The sequence below is a fragment of the Dendrobates tinctorius genome, unplaced genomic scaffold (genome assembly GCF_039654945.1).
Source record: "Dendrobates tinctorius isolate UK_male_01 unplaced genomic scaffold, ASM3965494v1 ptg000377l, whole genome shotgun sequence".
Taxonomy (NCBI): domain Eukaryota; kingdom Metazoa; phylum Chordata; class Amphibia; order Anura; family Dendrobatidae; genus Dendrobates; species Dendrobates tinctorius.
In genome coordinates, this window is record NW_027362043.1 from 7,467,756 (window position 1) to 7,487,856 (window position 20,101).

A 20,101-nucleotide genomic window follows, 5' to 3' on the forward strand; every position below is an offset into this window, starting at 1 on the left:
CATTTAACACCAACTTTTTAATTAATATAGCACAATATTGGGGATTAGTGAAAGGGAAAAGGTGGTGACTTTAAATCTATATAAAAAAATATTCTGTATGTGATACTCGGAATTAAATAGTATTCATCCGAAAAGACAGCAGGTATCCATATTTTTTTTTTTTTCAGTATATTATTTTTATATATATTATACTGCCCTGACATGAGCGGAGACTGCACGGCGTGGCCACATGTCCTCCACCATACAAAAGCTTATTCAGGAGCAATGTGCACTCGCTTCCATCTACCTTATAGTAAAGATGGTGCCCATACCTGACAATCAGCTCGCTATTATCCTGGGGATGGAGCGTTACCCCCAGCCAACAGGGGATGCCCTGCACAAAATCTGTGTCCCAGTATCTTGAGTCAGCCATGGTTGCCCCCCGTCCCCTCCACGGTGCCTGGGAGAATATCATAAAATGCAAGCAATATTCCCAATTTTGGAGTTGGGCTGTAGGAAGTCATCCTGTGGGACACCCGCCCTCCGCTTTAATAATCCCCCAGTTGCAGGTTTTTGTTCTTTGTGCAGTCCAGGTTTTTCTCATTTGCTTCACATTCTGAGTCTTGCACATAAAAAAAATCACAAATCATGTGTGACAGCAACTGGTTGTAAGCCCGGAGGAGCAGGAGAGCTGCGTGTAGAAGAGTGTATGGGGTATAATATACTTGTGCTGGTCACAAAGCAGTCGCTCGATACCCGACTCGTGTCGCCCAACACATTAAACCGCAGAACTAGAGAAGTGTCCATCATGGCTGACATCTCCATGTCTTCTCAACTCACAGATAATCCCCAACTTCTACCCTCCACTAGAGGGGCACGTCAGGCAGGGCGTATTCAGCTCCCTCACCCACATCATGGAGAAGAGGGTCCTGGCGTGAGTATAATACTGCTCCTTTATACAAGAATATAACTACTATAATACTGCTCCTTATGTACAAGAACATAACTACTATAATACTGCCCCCTATGTACAAGAATATAAATACTATAATACTGACCCGATGTACAAGAATATAACTATATTACTGCTCCTATGTGCAAGAATATAAGTACTATAATACTGCTCCTATATACAGTACAGACCAAAAGTTTGGAAACACCTTCTCATTCAAAGAGTTTTCTTTATTTTCATGACTATGAAAATTGTAGATTCACTCTGAATATATCTACTATAATACTGCTCTTATGTACAAGAAATATAACTACTATAATACTGCCCCATGTACAAGAATATAACTACTATAATGCTGCCCCTATGTACAAGAATATAACTGCTATAATACTGCCCCTATGTACAAGAATATTACTACTATAAGGCTGAGTTCACACGTGGTGTTTTTTTCGCGTTTCCGCGGCGGTTTTAACCGCGCGATTTTATCGCGAAAACGCGAAAAATAAGCATCCCATGCATTCCTATGGGATTCCGCAATGCTGTGCTAATGCTGCGGTTTTTACCGCGGCGGAATCGCTTCGCGGTAAAAACCGCAGCATGCTCATTAATTTGCGGAATCGCGGCGATCCCGCACCCATAGGAATGCATTGTTCCGCTTACTTTCCGCATGTGGCTGTGCACACCATGCGGAAATTAAGCAGAACATTTGCGGATGGTACCCACGGTCCGGAGGAGAGGAGACTGTCCTCCGGGCTTTGGGTACCATAACCCTGTAAAAAATAGAATTTAAAAATAAAAAATATTGTTATTCTCACCCTCCGACGTCCAGCGCAGTCTTCCTGCTTCTCTTCACGCTTTCGTTCCCAGTAATCCTTTGCGAAAATGCCCGCGATGACGTCCGTTCTCGCGGGATCGCGAAGTCTCGCCGTCATCGCGAATTACCGCAAGACGTCGCGATCCCGTGAGAACTGACGTCATCGCGGGCATTTTCGCAAAGGATTACTGGGAACGGATGCGCGGGACGTCGGAGGGTGAGAATAACACCATTTTTTATTTTTTTTTTTACATTCTATCTTTTACTATTGATGCTGCATAGGCGGCCTCAGTAGTAAAAAGTTGGTCACACTTGTCAAACACTATGTTTGACGAGTGTGACCAACCTGTCAATCAGTTCTCCAAGCGATGCTACAGATCGCTTGGAGAACGCTAGCATTTTGCAAGCTAAATACGCTTGCAAAATGCTAGTTTTTCCGCGGGAATTTAAAATGCGGTTTTCCCACGGACTGGAATTCCGGAATTCTCGCGGTAATTTCCGCGAGAGTTCCGGTACGTGTGCACTTAGCCTAATACTGCTCCTATGTACAAGAATATAACTACTATAATGCTGCCCCTATGTACAAGAATATAATTACTATTATACTGCCTCTATATACAAGAATATAACTACTATAATACTGCTCTTATGTACAAGAATATAACTACTATAATGCTGCCCTTATGTACAAGAAATAAGAGAAGTCCAATGAATATATTAGGTGGAGACAGTTAACCGGAATCAACAGGATAAAAAAGGGACTCCCAAAAGAATCACCATAAATGAGGACAGTATATGACCAACTGCAGTGAAACAATCACAAACAATAGAACAACACAGTCGTAGGGTCAAAAAAGATAAGAACAACTTTATTATTTAAAATATTACACAGGCAAACAGGCAAAGTAGGGCTAGAGGATGGAACAAGATTATTCCAGCATCATGCAAAAGGCCCAGGGTAGGTTTGTCCAAAGAAAGCGTGCATAGTAATCATAATCTCTAGGAATATATACAGGAAAGATATATATCTTTGTACCGTGTTAGCCAGTAGATAGAAAAATATTCAGAATTGGGAGTCCTCAGTGGTTGATACCTTTTAATGGCTAACTGAAAAGATGGTGGTAACACATTGCAAGCTTTTGAGACTACTCAGGTCTCTTCATCAGGCTAGACTAATACAAAATCTGAAGTCACATATTTATGCACAATACAGCACAGAAAAAATGCAATAGATGAGACAAGTGACGTGAAGCAGAATTATGGTTATGGGAGAGGGAGAAACATAAATATTGGACCAGTTCATAGATAAGGAGTCCGGATGTTTTATTGTCCTCTGATTGGGGTCTCCTAATGTGTTGTGATGCCCCCAAAAGGTCTTAGGAGCAAATTCCTTAATTGATGTAAAAAGACGTACAAGGATATAACTACTATAATACTGCCCCTATGTACAAGAATATAACTACTATAATACTGCCCCTATGTACAAGAATATAACTACTATAATACTACCCTCTATGTACAAGAATATAACTACGATAATACTGCCCCTATGTACAAGAATATAACTACTATAATACTGCCCCTATGTACAAGAATATAACTACTATAATACTGCCCCTATGTACAAGAATATAACTACTATAATACTACCCTCTATGTACAAGAATATAACTACTATAATGCTGCTCCTATGTACAAGAATATAACTACTATAATACTGCCCCTATGTACAAGAATATAACTACGATAATACTGCCCCTATGTACAAGAATATAACTACTATAATACTGCCCCTAGGTACAAGAATATAACTACTATAATACTGCCCCTATGTACAAGAATATAACTACTATAATACTACCCTCTATGTACAAGAATATAACTACTATAATGCTGCTCCTATGTACAAGAATATAACTACTATAATACTCCCCCTATGTACAAGAATATAACTACGATAATACTGCCCCATGTACAAGAATATAACTACTACAATACTGCCCCTATGTACAAGAATATTACTATTAATATAACTACTATAATTCTGCCTCTGTACAAGAATATAACTACTATAATGCTGCCCCTATGTACAAGAATATAACTATTATACTGCCTCTATATACAAGAAAATAACTACTATAATACTGCCCCTATGTACAAGAATATAACTACTATAACACTGCGCTTATGTACAAGAATATTACTATTATAATACTGCTCCTATTTACAAGAATATAACTACTATATTGCTGCCTCTATGTACAAGAATATAACTACTATAATACTGCCCCTATGTACAAGAATATTACTATTATAATACTGCTCCTATTTACAAGAATATCACTACTATAATGCTGCCTCTATGTACAAGAATATAACTACTATAATACTGCCCCTATGTACAAGAATATATCTACGATAATACTGCCCCATGTACAAGAATATAACTACTACAATACTGCCCCTATGTACAAGAATATTACTATTATAATACTGCTCCTATTTACAAGAATATAACTACTATAATTCTGCCTCTATGTACAAGAATATAACTATATACTGCCTCTATATACAAGAAAATAACTACTATAATACTGGCCACTATGTATAAGAAAATAACTACCGTACTATAATACTGCTCTTATGTACAAGAATATAGCTACTATAATACTGCCCCTATGTACAAGAATATAACTACTATAATGCTGCCTCTTATCGGGGGGGGTGTGTCCGGATGAGGAGCTGAGCGGTCGTAGGCAGCGCTAGCTCCGTGCTTCCAGGGACAACTAGCAGCTCAAAGGAGCAGAACGGCGAAACCTGCACAAACGCCTAGCACAGCCTCAGATACACTCTGGTCAGCGATGGGGTGCATTACCAGGAGCAGCACTGGGAAGGATCGTGGTCTTTGTACCGGAACCCGGGAAAAATAAAGATGGCTGCCGTAAGACTCACCATGCGGCCCTCGGCGGTGTGGAGCGCTCTGGGGGATCTGATCTCCTGACGCTGGGTCAGACTTCACCAGAGAAGCATCAGCGTTCTGGAGCAGGCACAGGAGGAGCTGTGCAGATCTCCATCCAGGAGCCCGGAGAAATCATCAGGCGCCAAACCGTAAGTATATGCACCTGACACAGGACACAGCTCCACTTCCATCACAGAGTCCACACTAAAGTCCCTGCTAGGTGATTTAAAGCAGCTATACACAGTGATATCACCTCAGCCTTCACTGCACTACAGAAAGACATTGGGGACAGAACAGCCCACATTGAGGAGAAGCTGAAGGAGTTCATCACAGCCCACAACCACTTAGTGGATGCTCACAATGAGGTAGATGAGGAGATCACCGCTCTAAAACTGAAGCTGGAGGATTGCTCAAGATGCAACAATCTGCGCTTCAGGAGGATACCAGAAAAAGTCGCTGCGGACGCATTTAAGGAGATCCTAACAGATTTTTTTTACCGCATTAGTCCCCTAGGCGGAGCAACGAGACTTCTTAATAGACAAAAACAAAAAAACTTGGGCGTTCATACACAAATTGTAAAAAATATCAAAAAGTCTTTAATAAATGTCAATACAATTATAACTCAAAGAAAATAAAAAAGGACATATGACCCTAGTAAAAGCACGTGGGGTCCAAGGCATAAGATGGTAATTAACATCATGGTAGTAAAAAAGGCATTCTAGATCATAAAAATATTAATGCGTTTGTCAGCCACATGTAATTTAAAGTACCCAAAAAATGTTAGTATGATGACTGTGCTGATATAATTGCTCCTAATAAAGGAATCTACCATGAAAGGACAATTTTCCCTAAACTGTCATAGTGACAAATCACAATAGAACCATGCCTTTAAATGCCTTAGGGCTTACCCATAATGAAAGTAGCAGAATGCCATGGAGCCTGGAGCACCTCCTTGGCATTCAAGAAAAGGGGGTGCGGCGGGCTCATTGGCATTCTGCTACTTTTATTGTGGGTAAGCACTAAAGCATATAAAGGCATGGTTCTACTGTGATTTGTCACTATGACAGTTTAGGGAAAATTTTCCTTTTATGATAGATTCCTTTATTTTTTCTCCTTTGCCTCATTGGGGGACACAGATACGGTTGGGTGTATGCTTCTGCCGCTAGGAGGCTGACATTAAGTGAAAAAAAGAGATTGGCTCCTCCGTCGCATACACCCTCGCCCCTATTTCGGGCGGAACTCAGTTTTTTGCTTAGTGTCCATGGAGGCACACACGTCTGGTTTTGCTCCAGACTTTTTCTTTTTTTTTTTATTCTTTTCCCCATGAAGATGAGACAGGGGCGACGGACCTATTGAAAGGGTCCGATGTCCCCAAACCATCAACGGGCGAGCACGTGTTGAGTATTGTCTCCACGTATCCTCTCCCGCACCGTGGGACATATCTGGGCCGTTTTCCCCAGACCTTTTTTTTTGTTTAATTTTTACCGTCTATGAAGATGAGACCGGGGCAACGGATCCTATTGAAAGGGTCCGATTTCCCCAAACCATCAACGGGCGAGCACGTGTTGAGTATTGTCTCCACGTATCCTCTCCCGCACCGTGGGACATATCTGGGCCGTTTTCCCCAGACCTTTTTTTTTGTTTAATTTTTACCGTCTATGAAGATGAGACCGGGGCAACGGATCCTATTGAAAGGGTCCGATGTCCCCAAACCATCAACGGGCGAGCACGTGTTGAGTATTGTCTCCACGTATCCTCTCCCGCACCGTGGGACATATCTGGGCCGTTTTCCCCAGACCTTTTTTTTTGTTTAATTTTTACCGTCTATGAAGATGAGACCGGGGCAACGGATCCTATTGAAAGGGTCCGATTTCCCCAAACCATCAACGGGCGAGCACGTGCGAGTGGCCCTCCACGTATCCTCTCCCGCGACGTGGGACACAATGCCGGACTTAGCCCTGACCACCCCTAGGTATTGAAACCATGGGCTGTACAGAGGCACAAAACTAATCCGTGCGGCCCCAAGTGCTCCACCAATGCTTCGACTGCGGTGCTGCAAGGCGGCGGACGGTCCCTCTCCTCACCCCCTGAAAGGGTTAGATGGAGCTAGGGTGCCTTCACCGTCCTATTTTGTCAAGGCCCCCTCACATACCTGAGCTGGGAAGCTGAAGAGGATCGTCAGTGAGGAGAGGGCCTGGGAGGGCTCCTGCGGCGAAGATCCGGGGCTGGAGCCCTTAGCTGTCAGATGCCACCGGCCAGTGGCTGCAGAGCGGTGCGGAGAAGCCCGCACCAGTAAGTAGCGCCATTTTTTTGTGGCGCCATGGACTCAGACGAGCCCCTTGACCTGGATACTCCAGCGTCACGTGAAACAGTGGACAGCCTCATAAAAGCCGTCAATCAGACCTTGGATGATACCGCAGCGACTACGGGGCATGAAGTGGCATGTAAGCAAGTGAAGCGCCCACACAGAATTTTTTCCTCTCACCCGGTGTTTGAGGACATAGTGCAGCGGCACAGAGAACGTCCAGACAGGTGTTTCTCGGGTCAAAAGGCACTCGAAACAAGGCATCCGTTTTTCTCCGGACCTCCGTAAAAAATGGATGGAATCTCCGATGGTGGATCCTCCGGTTTCGCGCCTAGCCACTAAGACCCTGCTATCCGCCCCTAGTGTTTCCTCAATTAAGGATCCCACGGATCACCTTATAGAGAGCTTAGCTCGCTCAGTATATGAGGCGTCAGGGTCAGCACTCGCTCCCTCATTCGCAGCAACTTGGGTAGTCAAGGCTATGATATCATGGTCAGAAGCATTAAACAAGGTCGTCCAGGAGCAGGATCTACCTGCAGAGATTTTGGAGGTCGCAGGTCTGATGTCGATGGCCGGAGACTATGTAATCAATGCGTCTTTGGATGCGGACAATTGCTCGGCACTTGCTGCCGCTAATACAATTTCTATCAGAAGAGCCCTATGGTTAAGGACATGGACTATTCTACTTCTAAGAAGTCCTTGACTTCCCTGCCTTATCAGTGCGGCCACCTATTTGGGGAGAAGTTGGATCAACTTATCTCCGACTCCACAGGAGGAAAGAGCGGGTTTCCCCCTCAACAAAAGGTCAAAACCCTTTTTTGTCACCCGTTTTCAGGCACGTTTTCGGGCCTTTTGCAACACCGGGAGGACTACAGCGGCCAATTCCGCCACCTCAGGCCGCCCCAACCAGGATAGGGAGCGGCAGGCCTCATATAGAGATATAGAGCCAACCCATTGGGGAGAATGCATACTCAGCAGCCCAGATCAAGGGGATCCAGATCCCAAAGATCGTCGGCCAAATGACTCGAGGCCTTTTCCAGACGACATCGGCACGTCTTGGTCAATGTCGCTCACGACGCATGGGGAAAGGAATTTGTGGCCTCAGGTTACAAAATAGAATTTGTCAGGTATCCTCCAAGACGGTTTTTTCTTTCCCGGCTTCCCAGCGTGGAGATACCCAGACAAGGGCTCTATTGGGAGCCATCAAATCGCTCCAGCACAACAGAGTCATTGTTCCAGTGCCGGAACACGAAAGAGCTCAGGGGTTCTATTCCAACCTTTTTGCGGTTCCCAAAAAGGACGGGTCTGTGAGGCCTGTTTTGGACCTGAAGCTTCTGAACAAATTCATCAGGATCAGACATTTCCGGATGGAGTCTCTGCGTTCAGTCATATCGGCCATGGAGCAGTGAGAAAACTTGGCCTCAATAGACATCCAGGACGCATATCTGCATATTCCCATTTTTCCTCCTCATCAGAGGTTTCTAGGCTTCACGAACGGCGATCAACATTTTCAGTTCGTAGCGCTACCCTTCGGGCTAGCCACGGCTCCCAGAGTGTTCACAAAGGTTATGGCAGTTGTCATGGCCACACTGCAAGCTCGAGGCATAGTCGTCTTGCCTTATCTGGACGACCTCTTGGTCAAGGGCCGTCAATACGGGCATGCGAGGAAAAGGTCAACATCACGCTAGATGCTATTGCCCGCTTAGGATGGTTGGCAATGCAAAGAAGTCATCCCTTGTGCCAACTCAGAGGATCTCCTTCCTAGGAATGATCTTCGACACTTGCCGAGGGTTGGTAATTCTCCCTCAGCAAAGGGCGCTAGCTCTCCGGCAGGGTGTCCGGACACTTCGCCAACCAGTCCCTCATACCATCCGATCCGGGATGAGGATTCTAGGGAAAATGGTGGCAGCAATGGAAGTGATACCTGTCGCCCATTTCCACCTTCACACCCTGCAGCACGCCCTCTTGTCAGCCTGGGACAAGAATCCTTTCACGCTCGATCGGCGGTGCCGACTGTCCTCTCAAGTCAGGCAGTCGCTCGGATGGTGGATAACCAGTTCCTCTCTGGCCCAGGGGAAACCTTTCCCCCCAGATCATTGGCTGGTAATGACAACCGACGCCAGTCTCCTCGGTGGGGGAGCGGTGTTTCGCCACCACACAACCCAGGAACGGTGGTCGCCACAGGAGGCACGCCTCCCGATCAACTTATTGGAGATACGAGCAATTCAGCTGGCTCTGCAGAAGTTTCATCACTTTCTGAATCCGGACGGGGCGGCCTGCTAATCGGACAACGCCACGGCGGTGGCTTACATAAATCAGCAAGGGGGCACCCGCAGCAGAGCAACCATGCGCGAGGTGGGGCTCGTTCTTCAGTGGGCCGAAGCAAACCACTCGGTGATTTCGGCTGTCCACATTCCGGAGCGTGGAAAATTGGGCGGCAGACTTTCTCAGTCGGCAGGGTCTTGCATCCGGAGAGTGGTCTCTACATCCCAAAGTTTTTCAGCAGATTTGTCAACTGTGGGGAGCTCCGGATGTGGACCTGATGGCTTCCAGAGTGAATGCCAAGGTGTCCACATATGTCGCTCAGGCCAGGGACCCGCAGGCATTTTGCGGTGGACGCGTTGGTTCTGCCATGGAACCAGTTTCGCCTCCCATATCTATTTCCCCCACTGCCACTACTTCCGAGAGTCATAAAAAAGATCAAGACGGAAGTGGTGCCGGCGATTCTGCTGGCCCCGGCGAGCGTGGGACACAGATCTACTGTCTCAACGGCCGATTTGCCACCCAAACTCAGGGACCCTGTGTTTGACGGCATGGCTGTTGAATCTTGGATTCTAACCCAGGCAGGGTTCGGGAGCGGGGTGGTCGCTACAAGGATAAGCACCCGGAAGCCTGCTTCAGCACGAAATTTACCACCACACCTGGAAGGTGTTCTTTGCTTGGTGTTGAGGCCGTGGTGTTTCTCCGCTGAGATTTTCGATCCCCAACACCTTGGCTTTTCTCCAGTCGGGCTTAGAGAGCCCGGATAGCTCAGTCGGTAGAGCATTAGACTCGGGCTTTGTCCCAAGTTCCCTCAGGAGACAAATATCGGCCTTATCCGTCCTGTTCCAGCACAGAATTGCTACCAATTTGCAGGTAAAGACTTTTCATTCAGGGAGTTTCCCACTTGGTACCTCCCTATAAGGCGCCTATGGACACCTGGGACCTTAACATGGTCCTAAGTGTTCTGCAGGAAGCTCCATTTGAACCGCTTCAGGATATCTCTTTGAGGTACTTTTCCTGGAAAGTGGTGTTCCTAGTGGCCATCACTTCCATCAGGCGGGCTTCAGAGCTGGCGGCCCTATCTTGCTGAGCTCCGTTCCTCACTTTCCATAAGGATAAGGTGGTCTTCAGACCAGCCCTTCCTTTTCTGCCAAAAGTCGTGTCCTCTTTTCACATTAATGAAGATGTTGTTTTGCCTTCATTTTGTCCAGCACCGGTGCACCGTGTGGAATAGGCTCTTCACACGTTAGACCTGGTAAGAGCCCTCCGGAGGTACGTGTCGCGGACGGCACCCTTTCGTCAGACGGACATGCTGTTCATGCTCCCCGAAGGGTGCAGGAAGGGACTCGCTGCCTCAAAATCGACCATAGCCAGATGGATTCGTTTGACTATTCAGGAGTCCTACCGCATTAGAGGCACGCTGATTCCAGCAGGAATCAGAGCGCACTCTACCCGGGCAGTTGGGCGCCTCTTGGGCGCTTCGGCACCAGGCTTCGACAGAACAGGTTTGCAAGGCAGCAACCTGGTCCAATCTGCACCTATTTGCCAAACATTATAATATCCATGCTCAGGCCTCGGCAGATGCGAGCCTGGGTAGAAGGATTCTCCAAGCAGCGGTGGCGCACTTTTTAAACGAGGTGCATGTAGCTTGGATCGGTGAGTCATTTCTCCCACCCAGAGACTGTTTTAGGACGTCCCACAGTATCTGTGTCCCACAGTGAGGCAAAGGAGAAATATGGATTTTTGTGATAACTCACCGTAAAATCCTTTTCTCCAAGACGCTCATTGGTGGACACAGCACCCACCCTATTAGCCAGTTGGCTCTGTTTTTGTATAGTTAATACACATTTATTTATGTGATATAAGGGTGGTCCTTTTCTGGACATGTTGTACCTGTATTAAGGCTGATTTTGTTGTCCTCCTACTGCTTTGGCACCAAACTGAGTTCCGCCCACAATAGGGGCGAGGGTGTATACGACTGAGGAGGAGCTAATCTTTTTTTCACTTAGTGTCAGCCTCCTAGAGGCAGAAGCATACACCCACAGTATCTGTGTCTCCCAATGAGCGTCTCGGAGAAAAGGATTTTACGGTGAGTCATCAAAAAAATCCATGTTTTTTTTACTCAAATATTTATTAAGAAGAACAACACAGTATTCATACAACAATAGTACAAGCATTTTTGATTTTCCCATATAAACCCCTCCCCCCAACAATACAAACTCACCCCCCAACCCTTCCCCTTTAGACAGCTCGTATTATCCCTTTAACACTACCTATATACACACACACACACACACACACACACACACACACACACACACACACACACACACACACACACACAGATAGATAGAGATATATATATATATCTGCAGTATACAACATCATCTGTTATAGGAGTGTAGATAAGTAACTCACATATACATACCCCCGAGACCATTCATTCACCTATCCACTCATCCCAATTCCAGCCACGGCAACCACAGTTTGTCATACATTGCCAGTTTTCCCCTTTTTTTGTAGACCCCCTTCTCCAGCTTAATGACTTTCTTCACATAGGCAAGATATTTTCCCCTTGAAGGTGGATCCTCCTTTATCCAATTCCTCGCTATTACCTTTCGAGTCATATATAGTAATCTAGCAATTGCCACCTTCAAATTGTTATCCACTTTTATCTCCTGTACGTATCCCAGCAGGCAAACCACCGGATCTCTTGGGACCACACACCTGTAAGCCACTTCCACACGACTCAGGACCACCAACCAAAAAACAACCAATCTTGGACACGTCCAAAACATATGAAATATTCCAGCATTTTCATTCTTACCCCGAGGACACTAAGACCGTAATCCAGCCATATACATAACTTCCAGAGACCTATATACTCTATGTAAAATATAAAGCTGAGAGAGTCTATATGGCTCGCTCAGTGACAGCTTTGGTATCCACTCCAGAATCGACTCCCATGTTTCATCATCCAAGTGACCCAACTCTTTCCCACTTAGCCCTCGCATTGATTGGATATCCAAGTAAATGAGTATGTAATAGGTCTCTATATATAGAGGAGATGACCCCCCTCATAGCCACACACACACACACACACACACACACACACTCCAGCACTAGGTCTCCCTGAATTTCAAGGCAGTCATCTCTGTTCTGAGCTCTGTACGCATGCCTCATCTGAGCATATTGATATCCCCCGGAGGCCCTAAGACCATATTCCGACTGCAGCCTGGAGAAGGATTTCAACTCCCGCTGCTATAATATCTGAAAAACATATCGTATCCCCCTTGGCCTGCCATTCCGACAACCACCCAACTTCATAAACTCCGGAAGATTGTTATGCCATAATGGCGAAAACCTAGTTAGACAGGTAACCCCACGAATTTGTTTGATCCTCCCCCATATTTTTTGTATCAAAAATAGTGTTGGATAGATTTTTCCAAGTGCCCCCAGGGACCCATCTTCATCAATTCCTCTATCAAATGTTGTACCACACTGGTGGACTCCCCATCCGCCCAACTCCTTAAATGCTGGCACTGGGCTGCAATAAAAAATATTTCAGGGTTAGGCAAAGCCAATCCCCCTGTTACAGAACCACTCAGCACCCAGAATATGTTGTGCAGTTATATGTATATATAATAGGTTCCATGTGAGATGCATGTCCCTAATGTATCAGCAGTGTCCGCCCTCCCCCACCTTTGTAATTCCCACAGTAAACATCCGCAGGCTCCGGCCACCTGCGGCTTTTGTAATGCATGCCTGGCCTGACGCTTGTCTATTGGCCGGCCCTCTGTATCTGTGTGATATATTCTGCGTCCTGTGAGTAAAGTGTTGTCAGACTGGAAATACATGGAGAAGCAGTGATCTTTTATATGCGCCCATGCACTCAGAGGAATTCCAGCCAGCGTCATTCATTCAGACTCCAGCCAACGCAGAGCGGACCTCCGAAAACACGGGGTGGTACTGAAAGAGGTACCCCAGCTTGGAAGACCCCGTTGCACCCCCCCTTATCCTTAGGCCGCTGAAGCGTCTCCAACCTAATACGGGGATGCTGCTTCCCCCATACCAAACTCCTAAATAGAGAGTTGATCTGTTTAAATTTCCCATGAGGTATCCAAATTGGTGCAGTGTGTTTAAAATGGGGCTGAGGGACAACTCTGACTGTCCAAGATGTGGGGGGTCTGATTCCGGAATCCTTCATATGATGTGGACTTGTCCCAGGCTATCTGCGTTCTAGTTTAATGTCATTGACAGAATAGAAGGGGCTTACGGAAGTGTTATACCCAAAAACCCACTGGTCTGCATACTGGGATATGTGGAGGAAATTGAAATAGTTAATAGTGCAAAGCTTGCTATAGCCAGACTACTATATGTAGCAAGGAAGTTGATTGCGAGGAACTGGATCAGGAAAGAACCACCTTCTAGGAGAGAGTTTGTAAAACAGGTGTCTTGTATCATCCAGCTGGAGGAAAGGATATATGCTAAGAGAGGCAATTCTAAAACCTATGAGAGGTTGTGGAATCCCTGGTTACAATACGGTACAGTGAACTGATGGGAATGTGCTATATTTTACAATGCTGGTGTTGTGGATAAGCGATTAATACCCGGACATAGGAACATTTCTGTTTTGTATGGTTTGATTGACAATATGGGTAAAGAGGATGACTAATGGTAAATTATGGTGTAAGAGGAATCTTATGGAGAAAAGAGTTATATATGCTGTCTACATGGGGGGGGATGAGAGGGGGGAATAGGATTGTTCAATTTGTAAATCTATTGTTTGTGAAAGATTTACTGTATATTCTGTATTTTGAATTCTTATTAATAAAAATCTATTTGATAAAAAAAAAAAAATTGGTGCATTGTGGAGTACGTACAGTATCTTAGGCATCAGAATCATTTTGATGAGATTGACACAGCCAATCACCAACAAATGCAGTTTAGTCAAGGCCCCCACCTTTGCCTTAAGAACCCCCAGTACAGAAGTCAGATTCTTATGCAGATAGTCTGTAACCGGCATAGCGACCCGTATCCCTAAATATGTAAATTGTTCTGCTTCTTTAAGTCTGCCCCCGCCTACGGCATCCCCCACCTCATCCCCTACATCATCAACCTTAAACAGAATTGATTTATTCCAGTTTATCACCAGCCCCGACAAGGACCCAAATTCCTGGCATTTCCCAGAGAATTGTGTGGATCACCCAAGAACAATAGTATGTCGTCCACATAGAGCGCTATCTTTTCCTCTATTGACCCATACCTGAACCCAGATACCTCGGTAGACTGTCGAATCTTTGCGGCCAGCGGTTCCACCGCCAAAGCAAACAAAAGAGGAGAAAGTGGACACCCCTGTCTCGTCTCTCTGTGCAACTTAATGGTTTGAGATAGCTCCCCATTCACCCTAATTCTTGCTAACGGTTGCGCATACAGCAGTTGCACCCACGACAGAAATTGCGGACCAAAGCCCAAACAGCGCAGAACCTGCCACAAATATCCCCACTCCACGCTATCAATAGCCTTGTGAGCATCTAGGGATGCAATAACCCTCTGACTGCAGTTGTCATAAACAGCCTTCTCATGTTAACAGCCGTAGACCTGTCAGGCATAGCTTTGAACATAGCATAGTAACATAGCTTTGAAGGCTGAAGGAAGACCTTATGTCCATCTAGTTCAGCCTATTTTTAGTTCAGCTGTTCTGCATTGTTGATCCTAGGGAAGGCAAAAAAAACCCCAGAGTAGAAGCCAATTTTCTCCATAGGGAACAAAATTCCTTCCCATAAGCTGGGTCAACCATCTACCTATAATATTCTGTTATTCGTAACCTTCTATTATACTGTTACTCACAAGAAAAGCATCCATTCCTTTCTTAAATTCATTCAGTGAGTTGGCCATCACCACTTCCTCAGGAAGAGAATTCCAGAGCCTCACTGCTCTTACCGTGAAGAACCCTCTTCTATGCTCGTGCAGAAATTCTTTCCTCCAAACGAAGAGAATGCCCCCTTGTTCTTGTCACAGTCCTTGGTACAAACAGTTCATTGGAGAGATCTCTGTATTGCCCTCTGATATACTTGTACATATATATTAAGTCTCCCCTAAGTCTTCTCTTTTCTAGAGTAAATAGACCTAATTTTGATAACCTTTCTGGGTATTGTAGTGAACCAACTCCATTTATCATTTTAGTAGCCCGCCTTTGAACCCTTTCAAGTTCAGTAATGTCTTTCTTGAGCACCGGCGTCCAAAATTGCACACAATACTCCAAGTGTGGTCTGACGAGTGATTTGTACAGAGGGAGAATTATGTTTTCATCTCGTGTCCCCAGACCTCTTCTAATGCATCCCATGACCCTATTTGCTTTGGTGGCAGCTGCCTGACACTGGACACTCCAATTTAGCTTCTTATTGACTAAGATGCCTAAGTCTTTTTCCATGTCTGATTTCCCCATTTAGTAAGTAATTATAGCATCTGTTTCTCCTTCCCATGTGCATAACCTTACACTTATCTGTGTTAAACCTCATTTGCCATTTTTCAGCCAATTCTCCAATTTACTCAAATCTGTCTGTAGTTGCAAACTGTCCTCCTTTGTGTTAACTACCTTACATAGTTTTGTATCATCTGCAAATACTGATATTTTACTGTGTAAGCCATCCACTAGATCATTAATAAATATATTAAATAGTAGGGGGCCCAATACAGAACCCTGTGGTACCCCACTAGTAACCCTGGCCCAATCTGAGTATGCACCATTAATAACCACTCTTTGTTTTCTATCACTAAGCCAGCTACCTACCCATCTACACACATTTTCCCCTAGCCCAAGCTTTCTCATCTTACTTGCCAATCTTTTATGTGGGACAGTGTCAAATGCTTTAGAGAAGTCGAGATAAATGACATCCAATGATTCTCCTTGGTCCATTTGAGAGCTTACATCCTCATAGAAGCTGATCAGGTTAGTTTGACAGGAGCGATCCTTCATAAATCCATGTTGATATGGAGTTAAACATTTATTAACATTGAGATATTCCATAATGGTATCCTTTAGAAACCCTTCAAAAATTTTACCCACAACAGATGTTAAGCTTACCGACCTATAGTTTCCAGGTTCCCTTTTACACCCCTTTTTGAATATTAGTACCACATTTGCTTGCCACCAATCAAAAGGAACAGACCCTGTTTCTATAGAGTCTTTAAATATAAGGAATAGAGGCCTGTCTATCACATTACTTAACTCCCTTAATACCCGAGGGTGAATGCCATCAGGGCCTGGTGATTTGTCAATTTTAATCTTACTAAGGCGGTTCTGCACTTCTTCCTGGGTTAGGCAGGTAATACTTAATGGGGAGTTTACATTATTACTCTGCATTTCCCCTGGCAAATCCTTTTCCTGTGTGAACACTGTTGAGAAAAAAGTATTTAAAACATTTGCTTTTCCCACATCGCTCTCTATGATTTCACCCTCATTGTTCTTTAAAGGGCCGACACCATCAATTTTAATCATTTTACTGTTTATATAATTAAAGAATAGTTTGGGATTTGTTTTACTTTCCTTAGCAATGAGTCTCTCAGTTTCCACTTTTGCTAAATGTATTTTTTTTTACACATTTTATTTTTTTCTCTATAACTTTTTAATGCTTCTTCATTGCCTTCTTGTTTTAGCTTCTTAAATGCCTTGTTCTTGTTATTTATTGCCCTTTTTACATCCTTATTTAGCCACATTGGTGTTCGCCTGTTCCTAGCCCTTTTATTTCTGTACGGTATGGCTAACTCGCAGTGGATGTGTAAAACTGATTTAAATATTTCCCATTTATTTTCTGTGCTCCTATTTTCGAGGACATTGTCCCAATCAATTCGGCGAAGGTCCTCTCTAAGCTGATCAAACTTTGCTTTCCTGAAATTCAGCGTTTTTGTAACCCCCTTCCAGGGCACCTTACTGAAGGACAAGTGGAATTGTATTATATTGTGGTCACTGTTCCCTAGGTGCCCATCGACTCGTACTTCTGTTATTCTATCTGGCCTGTTGCTTAAAATTAGGTCCAGAAGGGCTGTCCCTCTAGTTGGGCCCTGCACAAGTTGTGACAGATAATTATCCTTGGTTACTGACAGAAATTGCTTTCCTTTCTGAGATAGGTTTCAGTTTCCCAGTCTGTCGGGGTAGTTGGAAGTCCCCCATAATAATCACCTCATTGTGATTTGCTGCTTTGTCTATTTGTTTCAATAATACATTTTCAGTGGTTTCTGTTATATTTGGTGGCTTATAACAAACCCCTATGAGGATTTTATTACTTTTCCCTCCTTGTATCTCCACCCATAGAGACTCCACCTCTTCATTTCCCTCTTGTATATCTTCTCTTAGTGTGGGCTTTAAAGTGGACTTTATATATAGACAGACTCCACCCCCTTTCCTTTTTTTTACGATCCCTCCTAAACAAATCATATCCTTGCAAGTTAGCCGCCCAGTCATAGCTGTCATCTAACCATGTCTCAGTTATTCCTACTATGTCGTATTTTTCCTCATACATTACCAACTCCAGATCTTCAATCCTATTGGTCAGGCTTCTTGCGTTGGTCAGCATGCAGGAAAGAAGTTTTTCTTCATGTTTCTTAGCTTCCTTCCGAGTACCCTGTCTTGGGTCCTCTTTACCACATCTAGTATCCTTGATTAGTTTGTCCTTCTGCTGCATGTTCTTGTCTGCTGTTTTTCCTCCCATTCCCTCTTCTTCTAGTTTAAAGCCCTCCTGATGAGTGTGGCAAGTCTTCTGGCGAATGTGTGTTTCCCGGGTTTTGTGAGGTGTATCCCATCTCTTGCGAGAAGTCCATAAAGCCGGACTGATCCGGATGTATCAACTTCGAGACAACACCCGTCAGCCAGTTCGCTAATACCTTGGCCAGAAGCTTAACATCCGTTGTGAGCAAAGAGATTGGGCGATATGACTCAGACTGCTGTAGGTCTTTATCCTCTTTCGGTATTACCACTATTATTGCTTCTCTCATTGAAGCTGGCAAAGTCCCTCCACATTTAGCATCCTCCAATACCACTCTGAATCTGGGCACTAACACTTCCTCCATACTTTTATAAATTTCAGCTAGTAACCCGTCTACTCCTGGCGCCTTCCCCCTTGACATTGACCCTAGTGCCCGGCTCAGCTCCTCATCCGTGATAGGTGCCTCCAAGCTTTCCCTGTCAGCATCTCCCAGTTTAGGCAGCCCAAGTCCCTCCAAGAATACAACAGTGTCTCCCACCGATGCTCCCAACCGAGAGGAGTATAAATCCGCACAAACAAAGAACAGGTATAAAAATATACACAATTCTCCTTTTCCAGATGTATAAAAAAGATTTTCAATGCATCCAGGTCACCATGGAATCTCAGTCCCCTTTGGCTTGTATTTTCTTAGCATTAATGTCAATCCACTGGGTAGCTTCCTCTGGTGTCAGGAAAAAATGGACTCTGTCCAAAGCTACCACCCGTAGCCTCGCAGGGAACAGCATGGAGTATTGCACCCCCAGCTCCCTCAAGTGTCTCTTGACACCAGTAAACTGCATCCTCTGTTTCTGAACCGCAGCAGAATAATCCGGAAAAATGGCAATCCTCTGTCCGTCAACCGTGAGATCCTCAATTTCTCTGGCCCTCCTTACAATAATGTCCCGGTCCCTATAGTTCAGTATTTTGGCAAGCATAGTGTGGGGGTTAGCTCCAGGGGCAGGGGGCTGTGGTGGGACTCTGTGTGCTCTCTCAACAGCAAAAACTTTTGTCAGCGTCTCAACCCCAATTTTCTCCATCAGCCAACATTTAATAAACTCAGTAGGATTTCTCCCCTCCGTTTTTTCAGGCAGACCAACTATATGGAGGTTATTTCTTCTGGATCTGTTCTCTAGATCCTCATTTTTCGCAGCCAGTTCTGACATTACTTGAGCAAGCTTTTTGTCCACTTTTTGCAGCTTTACTACATGATCCTCTGCCGTGCTCACCCTCTCCTCCACTGCACCCACACGTTTATGCACCTTCTGTAGGGTCGCATTTATATGTGCCATTTCCCCTTTAACATCTTGCACCTGCAGCGTTAAGGCATTTAGGGATTGCTTACATGAAGAGACTAGTGTAAAAACGTCTCTCAGGGACGGTTCTCCTTCCAGCACCATTTCTACCTGGGCCCCTGTTACCACCGCCATGCTGCCCCCCCCCCCTGCCCCCTTCTGTACCCCATTCTCCCCTTCAGGGATCGCTTCTTCCTCCTCCCTGTCAGATCCATCTCCAGCATGTCTCTGCCTCCTCTGCTCCTTCCAGCCTGGCAAACAGTTTTAGCTTTGCAGTCACTTCCATGCGCCGCTGACATGCGGCGTTAGCTTTCTCAGCGTTGCTTCTGGCCGCGCGCCATCTTGGACGGCACCAGCGTCTCCTGCCCCCGCGTCCTGTTGCCTCCTCCGAGTCATCTCTCCCTCCGCCGGGCTCCCGATCAGCACCCCTCGGCTCCCGGGACCTTCAGCCAGCTAGTATGGCCCAATTTGCAGCAAACAGCGGTGCCTGCACAGGAGGATAAAAGTATTGTAAGCAAAAAGGTGCAAAGGAGTAAAAAGTCCATATTAATGTAAAAAATCGTAAATTTATTAAACAATTCCACACAAATTTAATAAATTTTCAATTTTTTACATTAATATGGACTTTTTACTCCTTTGCGCCCTTTTTTGTTTACAAGGTTATATTTTGGAGTGTCAGTAATTCCTTACTATGGCTGTTGGTCTGGCTGGCATTCCTTTTAGTAGCATTGTGCTTTTTCTGGTCTGTATTTATAGGATAATAGAAATAGGGGTGGGAGCTCTCTCCTATGCGA

The 20,101-nt window shown here is 45.0% G+C and overlaps 1 protein-coding gene across 3 annotated transcripts in view; it reads left to right on the plus strand.

Annotated features, from left to right (window-relative positions):
- INTS3 (integrator complex subunit 3) overlaps positions 1-20,101 on the plus strand; it is a 75,794-nt gene that overhangs the window by 32,500 nt on the left and 23,193 nt on the right. For all 3 annotated transcript variants that reach the window (XM_073563086.1, XM_073563085.1, XM_073563087.1), the window contains one exon: positions 822-913. In XM_073563086.1, coding sequence (XP_073419187.1) covers positions 822-913 — 92 coding nt within the window. The remainder of the gene's footprint in view (positions 1-821; positions 914-20,101) is intronic.